At 36.1% G+C, this 20,272-nt stretch overlaps 1 protein-coding gene across 1 annotated transcript in view; it reads right to left on the bottom strand.

Moving 5' to 3' along the window:
* The window catches only part of LOC116273024 (dymeclin-like), a 68,521-nt gene extending 50,218 nt beyond the window's left edge, over nucleotides 1-18,303 (bottom strand). The window contains exons 1-3 of the mRNA XM_031661968.1: nucleotides 17,970-18,303; nucleotides 13,606-13,784; nucleotides 4,939-5,064 (exon numbers count right to left, since the gene is read on the bottom strand). Of these exons, the coding sequence (XP_031517828.1) occupies nucleotides 4,939-5,064; nucleotides 13,606-13,784; nucleotides 17,970-18,288 (624 nt within the window). The 5' untranslated portion in view covers nucleotides 18,289-18,303. The remainder of the gene's footprint in view (nucleotides 1-4,938; nucleotides 5,065-13,605; nucleotides 13,785-17,969) is intronic.
* Between the last annotated feature and the right edge of the window lie 1,969 nt (nucleotides 18,304-20,272).

A 20,272-nucleotide genomic window follows, 5' to 3' on the forward strand; every position in this document is an offset into this window, starting at 1 on the left:
ACAGACATTAAAAGGTAACTTTTTTTAAAAAAAAGAAGAGGTAATAAGAGTATATTATGAACAATTTTATTGTAATAGATTCATTACCTTAAAAGAAATGTACAAATTCCTCAGAAAACACAAAGCTCAAAACTTAACCAGACTGTATATGAAAATACATTTCAAAACATGTCATGTCCAAGCACAGTTTACTCCAGGATGCAAAGTTGATTTAATATTCAACAATCAGTATAATTCTCAATAATCAGTATAATTTACTACATTAACAAACTAGAATATAAAAAAGCAAATGATCCAGAATAAATAATTCTTACATCTCAATAATAAGATTAGCCAAGTTTTTAAAAGGGGGTATGGCTATTCAAGAGCAAGATGAGGTATATAATGCTGTGGTGACAGAAATGTTCTATACCTTAAAGTGTATCAATGTCAGGCTGGGCGTGGTGGCTCACACCTGTAATCCTGGCACTTTCAGAGGCTGAGGCAGCTGGATCACTCGAGGTCAGGAGTTCAAGACCAGCCTGGCCAACATGGTGAAACATCCCTGTCTCTAATAAAAAATACAAAAATTAGCCAGGCATGATGGCGTGTGCCTGTAATCCCAGCTACTCGGGAGGCTGAGGCATGAGAATCGCTTGAACCCAGGAGGTGGAGGTTGCAGTGAGCTGAGATCCTGCCACTGCACTCCAGCCCAGGAGACAAAGCGAGACTATGTCTCAAACAAACAAACAAACAAACAAAAATATCAAATATCTTGGCTGTGATACTGAACTACAGTTTTACAACTATAGTTGCCATTGGGGAAAACTGTTAAGGGTACATGAGGTCTCTCTTATTTTTCTTAAAACTGCATGTGAATCTACAATCATTTCAAAATAAAAAAGATAATTTAAAAAATAGCAAAAAAATATATATGCACATAAAAAGCACATTAAAAATAAATTCTCCGTATCATTGGGTATTAAGAAATGCAAATTCAAATCAAAATGAGATAACAGTATATATTTCATAGGCAAGTAGGTTCACACTAATGATTCCATGTAGAGAAACCTGGTAAAACATTTGAACTTACGCTTTTCTATATTACATATGAAAAGGGAAGGGACCAAAATAAATGGAGATCAACAAGAAAGTCAGATTCTAGAGAAAAAGAACAAGTGTTTCAGTATTTGAATTTGAAATGTCATCTAAAATATCCTGAAATCCAATGGAACTGAACTTGAATGTGAACTGAACTTTCCCCTGTCTTACCAACCCTGTTTTGGCAGTCAGTGAAGTTTAATTTTAAGGCAAAATTCTCTGCTAACTTGAAAGTGTTTTATTTATAGAATAAGGATACAGAAAAGTATAGAAAATAGCACAATAAACAGTATACCCACATATGAATTATGCCAAAAATTAACATCTTTGTCATGTTTGCTTCAAAGTTTTTTGTGTGCTTACTTCTTCTTGTTCTGATTATTTTGTTATTGCTGCTGCAGAAGCAAATAATTATCTGGGTGGTAATGACACAAATATAGAAGGTAATTTTCATTAGTTTTCCTTTAAAATTTGTGTGTTTTATATGCATATTATACTTCAATTGTAAGATGTTTTTAAAAATCGTATTGATTTTTAATTTATTTAAAAAGTTGAGTAAATCAGTGAAAATATTACTTCTCACAGTATTTTACTGAAAACAAGAACCAAGAAATTTCTATGTTCACAACAAAAGGTCAGGCTACAAATGTAAAAATAAATTAATGGGATTATATTAAACTAAAAAGCTTCTATACAACAAAGGAAATAATCAACAAAATGAAAAAGCAGCCTCTGAATTGATATAAAATGTTTGCAAAGCATATATCTGATAAAAGGCTAGTATCTAAAATACATAAAGAACTCACACAACTCAATAGCAGAAAAACAAATAACCCCATTAAAAAATGGGCAAAGGACCTGAATAGACATTTCTCGAGACATAAATATGGTCAACAAGTATATGAAAATGTGCTCAAAATCACTAATTATCAGGGAAATGCAAATCAAAACCATCACACCAGTGTGGATAGTCATTATGAAAAAGACAAGAGATAACAAGTACGGGAGGGGATGCAGGAAACAGAACCCTTGCACACTGTTGGTGGAAATGTAGATTGGAGCCACCAAGGTGAGAAACAGTATATAGATTCTTAAAGAAATTAAAAATAGAACTAGTGTATCATCTCACAGTTCCTCTTCTGGGCATAAGGAAAATGAAATCACCACCTATAAAGATAACTGCACTCCCTCGTTCACTGCAGCACTATTCAGAACAGCCAAGACACAGACATAGCCAGAGAGTCCGTCGACAGACAAATGGATAAAGAAACTGTAGTATGTAGTCATTTGCCACATAACATGTTTTGGTCAATGCCAGACCGCATATATAAAGAAGGTCCCAGATGATTATAACTAGATTCCTATCACCTAGATGTTGTAGCCATTGTAGCACAACACACTATTCATGTGTTTGTGGTGACTTTATAAAGTAACAAAGTTCCAGTAAGCTAAGGGTAATTGATTATTAAAGAAAAATATTTTTTATAAATGTAGTGTAGCCTAAGTGTCCAGTGTTTATAAAGTCTACAATAGCATACAGCAATGTCCTGGTCCTTCACATTTACTCACCACTCACTCATTGACTCAATCAGTGCCACTTCCAGTCCTGCAAGTTCCATTCATGGTAAGTGCCCTATACAGGTGTGCCTTTTAAAATCTTTTATACTGTATTTTTATGGTAGCTTTTCTATGTTTAAACAAATACTTACCATTGTGTTACAACTGCTTACAGTATACAGTAACAATGCTGTACTGGTTTGTGGCCAGGAGCAACAGGCTATACCTCACAGCCTAGGCGTGTAGTAGGCTACACTATCTTGGCTGTGTAATCACACTCTACAGTTTTCACATAATGATAAAATCACCTAAGGGCACATTTCTCACAATGCCTCCCAATTGTTAAGTAGTGCATGGTTGTATAAACAAAGGAATATTATTCAGCCTTAAAAAAGAAGACACCGACATTTGGCACAACATAGGTAAACCTGGAAGAGATTATTCTAAGTGAAATAAACCAGAGAAAGAAAAATACTTCATGATCTCACATATATGTGGAATACCTTTTTAAAAAGTCAAATACACAGAGATAGAGGATATTACAATGGGTACCGGGGGTGGATGTGAGAAAATGGGGAGATATAGGTCAAAGTTGCAGGTCTATAGGATGAAGTCTAGAGATCTAGTGCAGAATATGAGGACTACAGTTAATGATATTGTACTGTATTCAGGATTTTTGCTAAAGGAGAGTATCACTGCTCTTGCCACAAACAATAAAGGGGGTAATTATGTGAGATGATGGATATGCTAATTTACTTGACTATAGTAGCCATTTCTCTGTGTACATGTATTAATATATCAAAACATCAAGCTGTATACCTTAAATATACACACAAAAAATAAATTTCTATGTTTTATACTCCTTCCACAATGGTCAAGATTCCTTAAATCTTAGTTGAAATTATGGTCATACTATGTAAGAGGCAAAAACATGACTTAAGGGAACATTAGAGAGCAGTAAAGATAATATAAAAGCCCTACTGAAAATGAGGAGAAAACAAAGTGTCTGTACCCTTATAAAGAGTAAAAGCCCTGCCCCCTTCTCCTATAGACCCCCTAGCAAGGAGACTGGAAGAATCAAAAACAATCTACCCAAAAAATGGCCTGCAGGGACAGAGTCCCAGAGAAAGAGACTATGTACAACAAGGTACAGTAAGACAGACCTGCCCACACACAGGACTTCCAATCGACTTCTTAGTGCTTACTCCTACAGATGAACAGATCAACCAGAGCCACCAGACGCTCCAGCAAAGACAGGAGTCCAAAAAGAAAACTCAGTAAGTTTGAATATATTTTGAGCAAATTTTCAGTTCTGTTGAAGTACCGGGGGTAGAATCAGTGTATTAGTACACAAATAAAAAACAGGGCAATGATGTGCTACAGAAATGGTAAGACATGTTCAAGAAAGGAAATGCAATTATCCTACAGTACACAAACTAAAAATAACATCTAAAATAATAATGTAAAATCTGAGTTAACCAAAAATGGTAATAAGATGGAAAAAGGAAAAAGTCTGTGTGCTGGCAAGCGTGCTGGGAACCCAGAGGGAACACATGTGGTATGCAGGAAGAATCAATGACTATCTTCCATCTTAGGGAGATAATAGTTAATATCTACAACTGAAATCAAGAAATCACAATATAAGCATGTTATTTAGAAACATGGACAGAACTGAAAGCACTTCCCTTAGAGGAACGGGAATCAGAAACAGGGTGAACATGGGTCTGTTATTTTTCATTAAAACCTCGTACTTCCATGTAAGTTTTAAAACTATTTATGTGTATTACTCTGATGCAAAAAATAAAATTAAAAAATGCCAAAGAAAGAAGATAAAACCAGTTTGGGAATAAAACTCTCCAACAGGACCAAAATTTAAAGAGTTAAATTATGTTATGTTCTTTAAAAAATACATGTAAAACAATGGATTTCTCAAACTTCTCCCATTTTGGTCCCTTTTTCTTCTCTAATTCTGCATGCATGAAGCAAACCTGTTTGACAATTTCTGCCACAATGAAAAAGTGGAAATGAAATAGTGAAGAAAAATGAACCCAGTAGCAGCAAAATCATTTGTATCAATTACCAAAGAACCATTTTGAGAGAGTTTTTAATAGTGGTTAATAGTCATTCTGGAAAAAAAAAAAAAAAAGCACCACTTCAAAAATCTGAAGAAAGACATAACATTTCTAATGCAGGTTCTCACAGGAAAATCTACCAGAAAGAAATGTAAAGACTGTAGTAAATCTTATGCAGGGACATGTGTGTTCTGTAACTCTAACTCTAATCCAAGTCATGGTAACTTACCACTTCATGAATGGATCTGTTGAAGCCATCATCTTCCGTAAGGATCAACAATATTATAAGGGCCATATACACATGGTGTGAATTCCTTTCTTCAACATGATACAGAATCTCAAGAATGGGTAAAACCTAGAGAATAAAAATTATAATTGACTATTTCAGTACTTCATTATAAATCCACATGTTTTAAATCTTTACACTTTTGTACTCTGCTTTAATATCATAGCTGTATTGTTCATTAGAGGAAAAAACCATATAAACTCCCTTCTGACTGAATGTATTTTCCAAATGTATCTTAGCTATTAAGATGCCAGTGGAGAAAATCATCACTAACTCTGTGAAGGTCTCTTAAGGTCCAATCAACATAAAGGTTGGATCTGCAAGGACCATTTAGGCTCGAGGTTTGTTTGGAAGATTTTAAGAAGTCACATTGCCTTCTCCCAACTTAACCAAAAAGTAGCAGTAGTGGGGAGAGCACAGCTGCTCACAAGTTAACGTTTTATGTGCTTAGCATCACTTTTTTAAAGCTAATAAGTAAAAAATATATTTCAAGAAATATATTTTAAATAAATACATAATTAAACATACTCTTGGAACCCAAGGTGCATTTTCTCAACATATGTATTAAGATCTGCTCTTCAGTGTATCCATCAAACATTTCATTTCAAAATGCCGTTTACAATTGTGCTTATTTCAAATCATTGACACCTTCTATTTGTTCCTTCTTTACTAAAGTAAGGAGGTTACTGAAATTATTTATTAAAGATGGGCAGACTATACAGCATGTCTCATAGGAAACAACCATGAACACTATCCACTGAATGCTAGAAAATAGGCCAAAAAAAAAAAAAATCTATCATCTAAATCAGACAATACATGTAATGAGTAAATTGTTTACACATACAAGTCCCTAAAGCACAGGCTGGTATGCCGCACACTGGGGCATACGTGTTTTTGACAGGCACACCTATTGCAGGAAGGTTTTAAAATGTGGCACTGGTGTGTTTTGTTCTTTTATAAGTTGTAGCTAAAACTTCCTCTAAATTATGAAGTTCAGTGCATGAGCACTATTAAATTCCAGGAACGAAGTGTACCAGTTACCAAGTAGTCATTGCTCTTTCTCTTTTCCCAGGCATTCTTGTCTTTGGAGTTTCTTCTGACATTGTGTCAAACATAATACATTGTACTCACATTCCACATTACCTAGTAAGCACAGTTACATTTTATGGTCATTTAACTCAACATTTGTTAATTCTGATTCTGGAGTTTTCAATACGCCACATAACATTTCCATTAATGGCAGATCACATGTAAGAGTCTGTGGTTGTATAGTCTCATAAGATTACACCACCATATTTTTACTGTACCCTTTCTATGTTTAGATACACAAATGCCATTGTGTTACAAATGCCTGCAGTATTTAGTATGGTTACATGATGTACAGGTTTATGGTCTAGGAGCCATAGGTTACACCATAAAGCTTAGGTGTGTAGTTAGGCTATACGATCTAGATTTGTATAAGTACACTCTATGATATTTGCACAATGACAAAATCACCTAATAAAACAAATTTCTCAGAATGACTCCCCACATTAAGCAACATATGACCATATTTTATGCCATGTTCTTTTTTTTTTTTTTTTTTTGGCTACACCTGTAGAAAGCACATCTTACCTACAGTACCTAATATCACCAGAGCACTGAAAATATTGCGACTCTGTGCTTTACCAGACAAGATACACAAGCAAATGGTATATTCAAAGAAATAATAATGTAAGAGTAAGTAACGGGTCCAATGAGACTATGTCAGAATAGTACTTCATTCTTTTAAATATCTGTATTGAGACACAATTTACAGACCATACAATCCATTCAAAGTGCATAATTCAATGGTTTGCCATATGTTAACAAATATGTGTAACCATCACCACAGGCAACTTAAAAAATTTCATTACCTCAAAAAGAAACCCCATACCCTTTAACTATCACCTCCTCCAGTCCCCTATGTAGCCTGCCCAAAGGAACCACTTTCTGTCTCTATAGATTTCCCTAATTTGGACGTCTGTATGAATAGAATCATAGACTACGTAGATTTTTGTGACTACCTTATTTCACTGAACATGTTACCAAGGTTCATCCATGTTGCAGTATGTATCAGAGTCTCATTCCTTTCTATGTCAAATAATATCTCATTGCATAAACATATCACATTTCATTTATCCATTCTTCTGTTTACTAACATTTGAACTGTTTCCACATTCTTGCTATTATGAGCAATGCTTCTATAAACATTCCTTTACAAGTTTTCCTGAAGACGTATACTCATTTCTCTTGGGTATATATCTAGCCTTGGAATTGCTGGATCATATGGTAACTATTTAATTGTTTCAGGAACTGCCAGACTGTTTCAAAGCCATTGCACCATTTTACATTTCCACCAACAGTGTATGAGAGATTAGATTTCCCCACATCCTCACTTCTTATTAACTAACATTTTATTCTAGGCATCATAGTGGGAGTAAAGTGGTATTTTGCTGTGGTTTTGATTTACACTTACCTGATGACTAATAATGTCAAGTTTGTTTTTTTCATATGTGTATTACTAGCTATTTGTATATCTTCCTTGCAGAAATGCTTACTCAGATCTTTCATCCATTTTGCAATTGGGTTGTCCTTTTACTATTGGGTTTAAAAAGTTCTTTATATATTATAGATACAGTTCCTTACCAGATAAGTGATTTGCAAATATCTTCTCATATTCTGTAGGCTGTCTTTTCACTTTCTTGATGGTCCTTTGAAGCACAAACGTTTTTATTTTGATGCAGTTCAATTTACCTATTTTTTCTTTTGTTGCTCATGCTTTTGTTGTTATATCTAACAGTCATTTGCCAAATCCAAGGTCATAAAGATTTACCCCCATTTTCTTCTAAGAGGTTTACAGTTTTAGCTCTTTTAGGCCTTTGACCCATTTTGAATTAATTTTGTATATGGGGTGAAGCAAAAGCCCAACTTTATCCTTTCGCAAGTGACTACACAATTGCACCAGTACCATTTGTTGAAAAAACCTATTCTTTCCACATTGGTCTTGGCACCCTGGCTGAAAATCAGTTGATGATAGGTATATGGGTTTATTTCTAGATTCTCAGTTCAACTCCATTGATGTATTACGTCTATCCTTGTGCCAGTACCACACTGTATTGATTAGTGTTGCTTTATAATAAGTTTTGAAATTAGAAAGTATGAGTCCTCCAAATTTGTTTTTTTTCAGGATTGTTTTGGCTATTCTTGGTCCTTTGTAATTTTATATGGATTTTTAAACAATCTTGTCAATCTCTATAAAGAAGTCAACTAGGATTCTAATAGGTATTGTGCTCAATGTGTATGTCAGTCTGGGGAATACTGCCATCTTAACGATGTTAAGTACTGTGATCAGGGCTGGGTATGGTGGCTCACGCCTGTAATCCCAGCACTTTAGGAGGCCAATGTGGGAGGATCGCTTGAGGTCGGAAGTTTAAGACCAGCGTGGGCAACATAGCAAGACCCTATCTCTATTTTTTTATGTTGCAATCAATGAATATATGTTTTCCCATTTCTTTCAATAATATTTTGTAGTTTTCAGAGTGTAAGTTTTGTACTTCTCTTGTTAAATTTCTGATGCTATTATGAACAGAACTATTTTCTTAACTTCATTTTGGGATTTCTCATATATAAAAATACAATTTTTTGCATATTGACGTTTTATACTGATCCAGTATCCTGCAACTTTGCTGAACTCATCTATTAATTCTAAGAGTTTTTCAGTGGATTCCTTAGGATTTTCTATATATAAGATAATGTCATCTGCAAATACAGATAATTTTACACCTTGCTTTCCAATCTAGATGTGTTTCATTTCTTTCTCTTAATCAAATGCCCAGGCTAGAATCTCCAGTAAAATGTTGAATGAAATGGCAAAAGCAGACATCCTTGTTTTGTGGCTGATCTTAGGGAGAAAGACAACATGGTCTTTTACCATTAAGTACGATGTGAGCTGTAGGGTTTTCATAGAAGCCCTTTATTAATCTGAGGATGTTCCCTTCTATTCCTAGTTTGTTAAATATTTTTATTTCATTAAAAAGTGATGATTTTGTCAAATGCCTTTTTCTGGATCTATTTAAATAATCATATGATTTTTGTTTTTCACTCTTGATATGATGTATCACAATAACTGACTTTCAGATGTCCAATCAAGTTTACATTCCTCGGATAAATCCCACTTGGGTATGGTATATAATTACTTTTATAACAACTTTAATTCTGAAAGAACTATTTAAACTGAGATCTGAAAAACTACTAAGAGTTGTCTGAGAAGAGGAAAAGGGAGAAAATTTCAAGGAGAAGTATTCTAGAGAGAAAACCAAGTCTAAACTTAGTTAGGAGATAGGTCAGATTGAGAGAAATTAAATTAATTCATTATGATTAAATAAAGAATAAAAAGGACATAATGGCAAACAGATGAGAACCAAAATGGAAGCTGTGGCAAAATTATGAAATGTCTTGTTAGCCACATTAAGAGGAAGCGCTTTAAACCTGAGGACACTGTGGAGCCATGAAAGGGCTTTAAAAGCAGAGAAGTGACATGATCAGATTTGACTCTAATATACTCACTCTGGAAACAGGATAGAAAATAATATTAAAGAATAGCAAGACAGAAAGCAGGAAAACCAGTTAAAGATGTTGCAATAGTTTTAGTAAGAGATGAAGGCCGCTTAAACCAAAGGAATGGCAATGAGGAAAAAGAACACTAATATATTCCAAAGATAATAAGGAGAGAAAATAAAAAAGATTTGGTTGGATATGGGGGAATGAAACAGGAGAGTCAAAGCTTTTGCTAACTCTGTGGATGGCTCACTGTGATACAGAATACAGGAGTAAGAGAAGGAAGAGCAGGGAAAATAATGAACCCAATTTTTACATGTTTGGTTTAAGGTGTTTATGAGACAGCCACTGGGAAATGTCTGGGGCAGCTGGATACATGGATATGAGATATGGGCAACCAGGGCTGCAAAAACAGAACATATATGGCACATATAAATGGGAACATATACACTGGCAACATATAAATGACAACTGAATTTGCTTAGATGTTTTAGGGAGAAGTACAGGGAAAAAACAAAAAGAAGGACAGAACCCTGCAGCAGGACACATTTAAGGACAAGAAAAAATAACACATAAAGGAGAGAGAAAAGCAGTAGGCATAGAGGTGGAAAAACCAGCAGAGTAAAATGATCAGAAAGCCAAGGTATATGTTTGTAGATATATGAACTACACGTTTGGGCCCCCAAAATTCATATGTTAAAACCCTAACCCCCAATGGGACACTATAAAGAGGTGGGGCTCTTGCGAGGAGATTAGGTAACAGGTGTGGAGCACTCATGATGGGATTAGTACCCTTATAAGAAGAGATAGGAGAGAGCTTGCTTCTTCCCTGCCTCTGCTCACTGCCATGTGAGGACACAGCAAGTAGATGACTCTTGACAAACCAATAAGCAGGTCTGCACCAGACACCAAGGGGGCTGACATCTCTGTCTTGGAAATCTCAGCCTACAGAACTGTGAGAAATAACTTTCTGTTGTTTAAGCACCAGTCTATGGTATGTTTGTTAAAGCAGTCAGGCCTGAGTAAATTCTGAACTGACTAAGCCTGAACTGACTAACACATAGGTATTCAGCGGTTTAAAGAATAAAGAAATGAACAGTGTCACATGCAGCAATGCAGTCAAATAAGAAAATGATGAAACATGACCAAAGATTTACTAACAATCAGGAGCTGCTGATGAGGAAGTTGTAGAAACAAATGTTAGATCACAACAGGTAGAAAAGTGCACAAGAAGTAAAGGCAAATAATGTGGCTTTCAAGAAACTTAGCATGAAAAGGAAAAGAAAAGGGCTAAAAAAAAAATTTCCTTTTTGATGTTGATATAAAAACCACACTCAGAAAATAAAGGACTATTAGTCCATCTAAAACAAGATGTAAAGATCCTATGTCATTTCTTTTATAATTCATGATAAATCCTAGACTGCATATCATTGTAAATCTTAATCTCATTTTCTAAGTGTCTCTTCAGTGAAGTTTCAAATGAGTAAGTATCAAAATGACAGGAGCTGCATGTCTGCAATATTGTGCAGGCTCAAGGCTTGACCCAAAAGCAGAAGACTGCTGGAGGCCTAAGGGAAATGCCAGCTGAATCTCTGCTGGACTAACACAAACAGAAATTAAAAGAGTGACTAACTCATAATGCCCTGATTAAGGAAATTACAAGCAATATAGTGTCGAAGTGACTATATATTATTTGTCCAAGATCCCTTCCTTAAGGAAATTCCCTTTACCTTTGTGGCTATGGTGGCTTAGCATTAACTGCGCCTCCTTCCGTTGGTCAAATAAGTGGATACACAACCCAAGAAGAGACTATTGGAGCCCTTCATGAAATATTTCTGAAGTAGTTGTGTAATCTTTCCTCTTTTTAGCTTATGATATGTCGAGAGCTGCTGGTGACCACCTGTCTCCCCACTTGGAAAGTGTGTGCCTGAGAATAAGGCCAAAGCTATAAAAGGCAGAGGCAAAAGATGGAGAGGCCGAGCCTGGATAACAACATTTAGCCCCTAGAACCAGCTATGACTGAAGCCAAAAAAAAATGCACAAATTTTTCATTTGTACAGATACATTTCTTTTTGCTTACGCTAGGCATAAATGGGTCTGTTACAACTAAAAGAATCATGACTATCTTAAAAGTCTAGCTACTTTTCTTGTTAAACATTTGCTTGTGATAAAATATAAAAATTGTGTTCATGTCTATAATGAGTTTTTCTAAAAAGTATGCCCTCTTAAGCCCTATTTTTAACATTCAGGCACTTGGATTCGCCCTAGACACTATTCAGAGACACAAAAAGAAAATGCACGAGTCATTGTATTGTTATTCTAATAGATACCAATTAAAAATGTACCATAAGAAGTTATACCAGATTAATTAACTTGTTTTGAGTTAAAACAAGTCAAACAGTAGTGAGTCAGACCATCAACAGAAAGAATCCAAGTCAGCCAACACCTGTTGCTGAACAGAGGGAGGTCTGCCTCCAGCCTGATGGGATTTACACACAATTACGTATTTCTTAGAAACACTGTAATCCGTCAAACATTACCTTCTTAATGTCAAAGACTGCAGAATAAAAAAATTGATAACCATAACAAAATCAGATCAGCACAGTAAATTTCCTACTGATAACATATTTTCTCATCAAAGCCTCAACATATTTATTATAGAAGAAAGGTAAAAGGACAGATGGAGCATAAATTAAGAAATTATCCAACAAAACCAGAACAAATAAACAAACACCACCCTCCAAAATAACTACAACACAAAAACTTTTAACCTTTCACCGGGTATGTCATCAAACACAGACAGCTGCTCTCTGCACCATCTTATATACCTGCATCCTTACCATACAACTTTCTGAAACAGGTGACGTCACAGGTTTCCTGCTTATTGCCAACATTTCCCTTAGAATACATCATCCTCAGAATTGTCTCTATGCCTATCCACACCCATCAGGAAACAAACCTTCTCTTTACAGGATTTTACTCACATAAGCAGTATACTTTCATACTCAATTTGCTATTTAAGCAATGTTTCCCACCTAGACCTAAGGTGGAGACACTCTTTCATCACATTTTTCATTCTTAGTGTCAATTGGATGCAGAGTATGTTCAATGAATTCTAGTATTCCGTGTTCCTTCACTATTTATGCAGTATTTTATATTGAACACTGAAAAAATGGTAACCAAATACTGGGAGAATCCTGCTATCAATCTGTAAAAAGTGGTGCAGAGGGAACATTTCATTGCTGTCAGGCAGCTACCGGCTATTTCGGGAATGTTCACATTTTTACGAGTATATTAGGGTCCACAGTTATCTACACACTATGTATTTCAAACAACATTAACACCTTGGTGAGGTAGCTTACTCTGCCCCTCATAGAAACACTGATGTTTGCACATTAGTCATAAAGGAAATCGATTATTGCTTACAGGAGTTTTTGTCTATGAACAAAAATTTGAGAACTAATTTCACTCATGTAGTGATGGATAGTGTAATTTAAGGGATATCTGACAAAAGTACCTTAAAATGACTATAAGACTCCAGGGAGTGAGTTCAGACAGTCCTAAAGCCTAAGCCTGCCAGAGGGAATGGGACATTTGAGCAGCTGAGTTGAAACATCACTTTCCTTTCAGCATTCTCATCAGGAATATTCTGCAACTGTGATGAGTAACATGAAGTTGGTGGGCGGGCACTTAGCAGATGGAAGGCACTGAGATGATTTAAAAATCTCCTTGAGAATTGCAGAGGGTTTTTGGAAGACTTGAACAGGCTGAATCCTGGTAAGGACAAGGAGGCGCGTCAAGTCAGCCAGGGACGTTGCTGTGTCCTGCTGTGGGAGGCCCCCTCCACACGAGCTGTGTCTTATGCTGGAGAAGATCCTACCCTCTGTCTGTGTCTGGTGACACCTCCCTATCAATTTCTTGATCATCACCTTTGTGGCAACCAGGCAAATAAACTTGCCCTCTTGGGAAAAGAAGTTTTTCTTCAAAATATTATAAAATACAAACACATGGAATGTTTAGTATGATACTTACAAGATTTTCCATGTCTGTGCGAGCCAACATGTATGTTCTAATATTACTATTTTGATGAAGCAAGGTATACAAGAGGAGAGTTGCTTGATCAGATGTCTGCTGTTCACAAAGAGCTGTGTACAAACTATTAAAGTTGATCTGGAAGGCATGTGGAATTGATGAGGGGAAAGGACTGCTATCTGGAATACAGAAAACAGCACATCAGTAATTTCTAGCTGTGCTTTATATAAATGAAAATATTGTTAAAGTAATGTGTACAACTCAATTCCCATTAATTTTATGGAAAGTCATTACATTTCAGATTCAAAATTTTAATTTATACAAAATTTACTTGAGGTCCAGGCATGGTGGCTCACGCCTGTAATCCCAGCACTTTAGGAGGCCGAGATGGGTGGATCACAAGGTCAGAAGTTTGAGACCAGGCTGACCAACATGGTGAAACCCCATCTCTACTAAAAATACAAAAATTAGCCGGGCGTGGTGGTGTGGGCCTGTAATCCCAGCTACTCAGGAGGCTGTGGCAGGAGAATCGCTTGAACCCGGGAGGTGGAGGTTGCAACGAGCCGAGATTGCACCATTGCACTCCAGCCTGGGCGATAGAGTGAGACTTTGTCTCCAAAAAAAAAAAAAAAAAAAAAAAATTTACCTTAAAAAGAACTAAACTAAGTCATATAGTTTGACTCTGTTACTATCTTCCCATTAACGTAGCTGAAATAAATCAGCTCTAAGAACATGAACTTAAATAAACAGAATTATGAGCGAGTCAAAAGGCTCTCCAATCAATACAATTTAACCAGGACTTCAAGATGAAATACTTTGTTACCGAAACTAAATAATCATGAGTCCTAAATAAAAAACATCTAGAGAGAAAGATAGAATTTCTATACAAAATAGAAAATTCTCTTTTAATATAGAATTAAAAAGAAAACAACTGCCTTTAAAGCTGGGTTAATTTTCTTCAAATGAATAAATTTTGGCTGAAGTATCCACTTACACCAAAATCAGTATAGACGTTCCTCAACTTACAATGGGATCATATTCCCATAAATTAATCGTAAGTTGAAAATATTCTAAGTTAAAAATGCATTTAATACAACCTAACTTACCAAATATCATAGCTTAGCCTAGCCTAGCCTAGCCTAAGCTATTATTTTTGTGTACAGTTCTAAATTGTATTAATCCAACTGTAACAGTAGGCCTATTTTACAACAAAGTGTTGAATATCTCATGTAATTTATTAAATACAGTACTGAATTTATATTGCTTTTGCACCATCATAAAGTCAAAAAATCCTAAGTCCAGCCATTGCAGGTTGGGGGCCATCTGTGTACGTTCAACATTAGGTTCTATAATCAAAAGAGCATACCAAGCTTGAGACAACTACCAGAAAACTTCTATAACTTTTTTAAAAATAAAATAAAATATAATCTCCAATGCAAACCTAATTGACTACAACTGCTAAGAAACTTTTTTTTTTTTTTTTTTTTTTTTTTAAGTACAGTCACTGGAACAATCAAAAGCAAAAATCACAGCCTGTACTAGGAAAGTTCTTGATATTCCAAACCGACACAGGCCCTTTCCAACAGTTAACTGGATTTGCTGAGAAACTGAAGCAATCAAGGTTAGGAAGTAACAAAGAAGATAAAGATAAGTTCAACAGACTCAGAGAAAGTCATCAAAATAACTTGCTTTAACATTCCTAAAAGCTGTGCTCTTATGGAAAAAGAGATATGTTCCAACACAGTCCTTGTCTCTCAGATTCTCCTTTCTAAGCTTTACATTTGTGAGGAGAATGCATCAAAACGCCTTCAGTTTTACCATCCAGTGCCCTCACTTTTCCTTCTACATTTGAAATAGAGGCTATTTTTTCAATACTAACACTGTATTTTTGACACTTATAAAAATAATTCTTTTTTTTTGTGGTTGGCTTTATATTTTTGCAAGGGATGGCAAAAGAAAGTGTTGCCATGTGCCGTGAGTATGCAGATATTATGGAATCTACAGAATGCTCACTGGTGGAAGATTCTAGACACACTACACTTCTATAAAATTGAAGCAAAGTAACAAATTCACCAACGTGTATTATACCTGACTGCAAAGGGAATATGTGTGTTGTGTGTGTGTATCCACAACATACATACATTACTAGCTAATAAATACTATGAACCAGCTGTTATACTAAACACTTTGTTTATGTTATCCCTTATTTAACCCATACAACAAACGTGTCATTATTCTGATCAGCTTTACAAGGAATGTAATAGATGTTTAAAGGGATCAAGTAACTTTGCCAAGATCAGCCCTGATGGATATGAGCATCCTAAAGCCAACACTTTGCATCATTGTACTAAATGGTCTCCCAAACCGTGACCATCCCAAGCAAAGTTCAGCCCTAAATACCAACATTTGGCCTGAGCAGCAAGAGTAACATAGTAGATACCATATACTGAATACCCGCTTTGTTGCAAAATCTGGGCTAATCATTTTAAAGACTTACCTTGCTTGGTCTTTATACAAATACTATTAGGTGATATTTTCTCTATTTTATAGGCAAAGCTTTTGAAGCTAATTGAGATTAAGCAAACTGTCAAAGGTCTCACACTCTGAAGTGATAGAGGTATGGTGTGAAGCCAGGTATGCTTGACTCTGAAACTTGCTTTCTTAACCATTAAGTCATACTGTCACCAAGAAGAGTAAGTAATGGGAACAGAAAAATACTAATAGATACAGGAGTTTTCATTTTTTAATTCATAAAATTGTTATTATTTCCCCATTGTAACGTGTTACAGTTTATGTTCTCTCCACAATTCATGTTGAAATTTAATCTCCAATGAAATAAAGTTGAGAGGTGGGGCCTTTACAGTGTGATTAGGTCCTACGGGCCCCTCTCTCATCAACAGGATGAAGGCCTATATAAAAGAGGGCCCACATAGCATTCAGCTCTTTTAGCCCTTGACTCCCTTCTGCCATGTGAAGACACAGATAGAAGGACCCATCTTGGAAGCAGAGACTGAGCCCTCACCAGACACCAAACCTGCCAGTGCCTGGATCTTAGATTCACTTCCCAGGCTTCAGAACTGTGAGAAATAAATTTCTGTTCTTTATAGGTTATTGAGTCTCAGGTATTTTGTTAGAGCAGCACAAATGGACACGCTGCAAATAATACCAGAATTGGCAGAGGCACAATTAATGGGCACATCTAGCCACGTCTATAAGAAATGTGTATCAGAATAACCTGGAAGAAACATGGCACGGGGCATCAGAAGGCTTACAAATGCTCCCATCCAATCACTGTACTTCCCACCCATCTTCATCACACTGGTGTTAGAAATGTCTTGAGAATCTGGCTATGCGCTGCATAATAACATTTCAGTCAATGATAAACCACATATTTGAAGTGATCCCATGTGATTATACCACATTTTTACTGTACCTTTTCTAGGTTTAGATTGCCTAGATACACAAATACCACTGTGTTACAACTGACTACAGTATTCAGTACATCATCATGTTGAACAGGTTTGTTGGCTAGGAGCAATAGGCTACACCACAGAGCTTAGTTGTGTAGCAGCTATGCCATCTAGGTTTGTCTAAGTACACTATGATAGTCACGCAGCGAAAAAATTGCCTAATGGAACACAGCCCTGCCACTGAGCAGCACTTGACTGTACTACAGGAATCCTGCTTTTAGAATGTAACCTTTTGAGAAGAGATGCTGGTTCAACATGAAGTGATATGCTCATCTTCTACTTTAGGAGTTATTAATACCAAGTTACACAGCTCATGGGCAGCCTACCCCCCCTTGTTTGGAAGTTAAGATTTACTGGAGCACAGCCATCTAACCTGTTTACATAGTACCTATGGCTGCTTTGATGCAACAACGGCAAGGCTAAGAGACTGCAGGAGAGAACATGTGGCTCCACAAAGTCACTAATCCCTACAGAAAAAGGTTTTCTGATTTGTGCTCTAATTTTTTTTTTGAGACCTAATTTTTAGTTCTATAAAACTCTAACTAGAACACAGACTTTAACTGAAAATTTAAAACAACCTAGCATTTGGGTTTTCCAGGTTAATTCCTACCCCTAACAGGTAGTACAGACTGACCCAAATTAAACACATGCTGGTTTGGTTATCCCTGAAAGAAATACGAATTCAAACAGATATAAAGGATCACAGCCTTGTTCTCGGATTTGCTTGACCTTCCTGATAATATTGACAGGAAAAGCTAAGGTTTTTCTCATGTATGACCAATATGAAAACATACAAATGGACACTCATCTCCAAAACTACAAGACAATAGACAACATAGAATAAGCAATACTCTCCCCATTACAAAGAATATTAGAGAAAAAAATACCACAAACCTTGTGTGTTCTTGAAGGACATAATGGCTTGTCTGTAGGGGTTTGGCGCATCTGAGGCATCTGTCAGATTGGCCAACACCAGCAGAAGCAGGAGACTCTGGTTGGCCAGAGGGGAAGAAAGCTCTGGAGAGGCAGTCGCTTTGCTGCCCACACCACCTAGCGTGAAGACAGTCCAGAGTCCTGCTGGGGAGGAAAACACCCTGTTAGGATGTGCCACCAGCAATGAGATGAATGTATTTCTGTACAGTATTCTGTGTAATACAATACAATATAATACAACATGGTAATGAGCAGTTCCAAAGTGTAGAACAAGAATCATGTCGATACATTTCACAAGGCCAGAAAATCCTCGTTGCTATAAAAACTGGACAAAGATTGACTGTATTTAAAACAAAATAGAGAAATAGAGATTTTTATGATTAGGTAACCTAAATTTTTTTAAAAGGCAAATGAAATTTAGTAGAAAAATTTGTTAAAAAAAAAATTAATGCAAGCCGGGTGTGGTGGCTCACACCTACAATCCCAGCACTTTGAGAGGCTGAGGCAGGTGGACCAAGAGGTCAGGACTTCAAGACCAGCTTGGCCAATATAGTGAAACCCAATCTCTACTAAAAATACAAAAATTAGCTGGGTGTGATAGCAGGTGCCTATAGTCCCAGCTACTCGGGAGGCTGAGGCAAAAGAATAGCTTGAACCTGGGAGGCAGAGGTTGCAGTGAGTTGAGATCATGCCACTGCACTCCAGCCTGGGCAACAGAGCAAGACTCCATTTCAAAAAAAAAAAAATAATAATAATAATAAATGCATTATGATCGAGAGGCTTTGTTTCTAAAATACAAGAATTGTTCACCATTTTTAAAGTATTATTTCTATTTTTTAAGATAAAAAATATGGTCACTCAAGAGTTTCCACATTTTCATAAATATATTTAAATATATATATATATTTTAAACTTAAAATTGGTTTCTGATTTAAAGAAAAATTCTTACAAACCAGAACGGGAAGGAAACCTCTAGCCAGAAATTCATAGTGGTCAAACATTGTAAGTATTCGCATTAATATCATCAACATCAGCATGGTACTACTGATGTCCAAGCAAAAACATTAAGGCAAAAGAAAAAAAGACCAAAAAAATTTTAGAGAAAAAATTTCATTATTTGCAAGCAATATTCTGGTCCACTTAGAAATGTACTGTCCAGGCTGGGCGCGGTGGCTCATGCCACCGGTAATCCCAAAACTTTGGGAGGCCTGACCAACATGGAGAAACCCCGTCTCTAGTAAAAGTACAAAAAAATTAGCCAGGCGTGATGACATGTGCCTGTAATCCCAGCTACTCGGGAGGCTGAGGCAGGAGAATTGCTTGAATCCGGGAGGCGGAGTTTGAGGTGAGCCAAGATCGCGCCATTGCACTCCAGCCTGGGCAACAAGAGCAAAACTTTGTCTCAAAAAAAAAAAAATGCACTGTCTAGTACAGTGGCCACTAGCCACTTGTGGTTACTGAGCATTTAAAGTGAGACTACTGCAGCTCAAATCACATTGTGCTATAAGTATAAAATATACATGAAATTTTAAAGACTTAATACCAAAAAAAAGAATGTAAATTATCTCATTAATATTTTATGCTAAGTACATGTTGAAATATTTTAGATACACTGAGTTAAAGTATTAAAATAACTTTCACCTGTTTCTTTTTACTTTTTGAACATGACCACTAGAAAATTTAAAATTACATATGTGGCTTCTATTATATTTCTATTGGACGGAGTTACTTGTTCTAGAATATAAAAGACAGTCACCTGATACTCCATTACTGACACACTATTAGAACTAATAGAAGATTTTGGTGCAGTACTATGGCTATATGGTCAATACCAACAACAATAAAAATCAAAAGCTTGATACACAATCAATAAATAATTAGAAAATATATTTACTTCCAATCAAAATAGCAACAAATCCAATGAAATATTCAGGAATAAACCTAAAATAGAGAAGACCTTCAGGCTGATGACCATAGAATTTGAAGACCATATGAGATCTGAATTAATGTAAAGGCATAACATGTTTCTGGACAAAAAGAGTCAATACTATAAAATGTCAAATCTAGGTCAGGTGTAGTGGCTTATGCCTGTAATCTCAGCACTTTGGGAGGCTAAGGCAGATGGATCAACTGAAGTCAGGAGTTCGAGACCAGCATGGACAACATAGTGAAACCCCATCTCTACTAAAAATACAAAAATTATCCAGGTGTGGTGGTACATGCCTGTACTCCCAGCTACTTGGGAGGCTGAGGCGGGAGAATCT

Source organism: Papio anubis, unplaced genomic scaffold (genome assembly GCF_008728515.1).
Source record: "Papio anubis isolate 15944 unplaced genomic scaffold, Panubis1.0 scaffold317, whole genome shotgun sequence".
Classification (NCBI taxonomy): domain Eukaryota; kingdom Metazoa; phylum Chordata; class Mammalia; order Primates; family Cercopithecidae; genus Papio; species Papio anubis.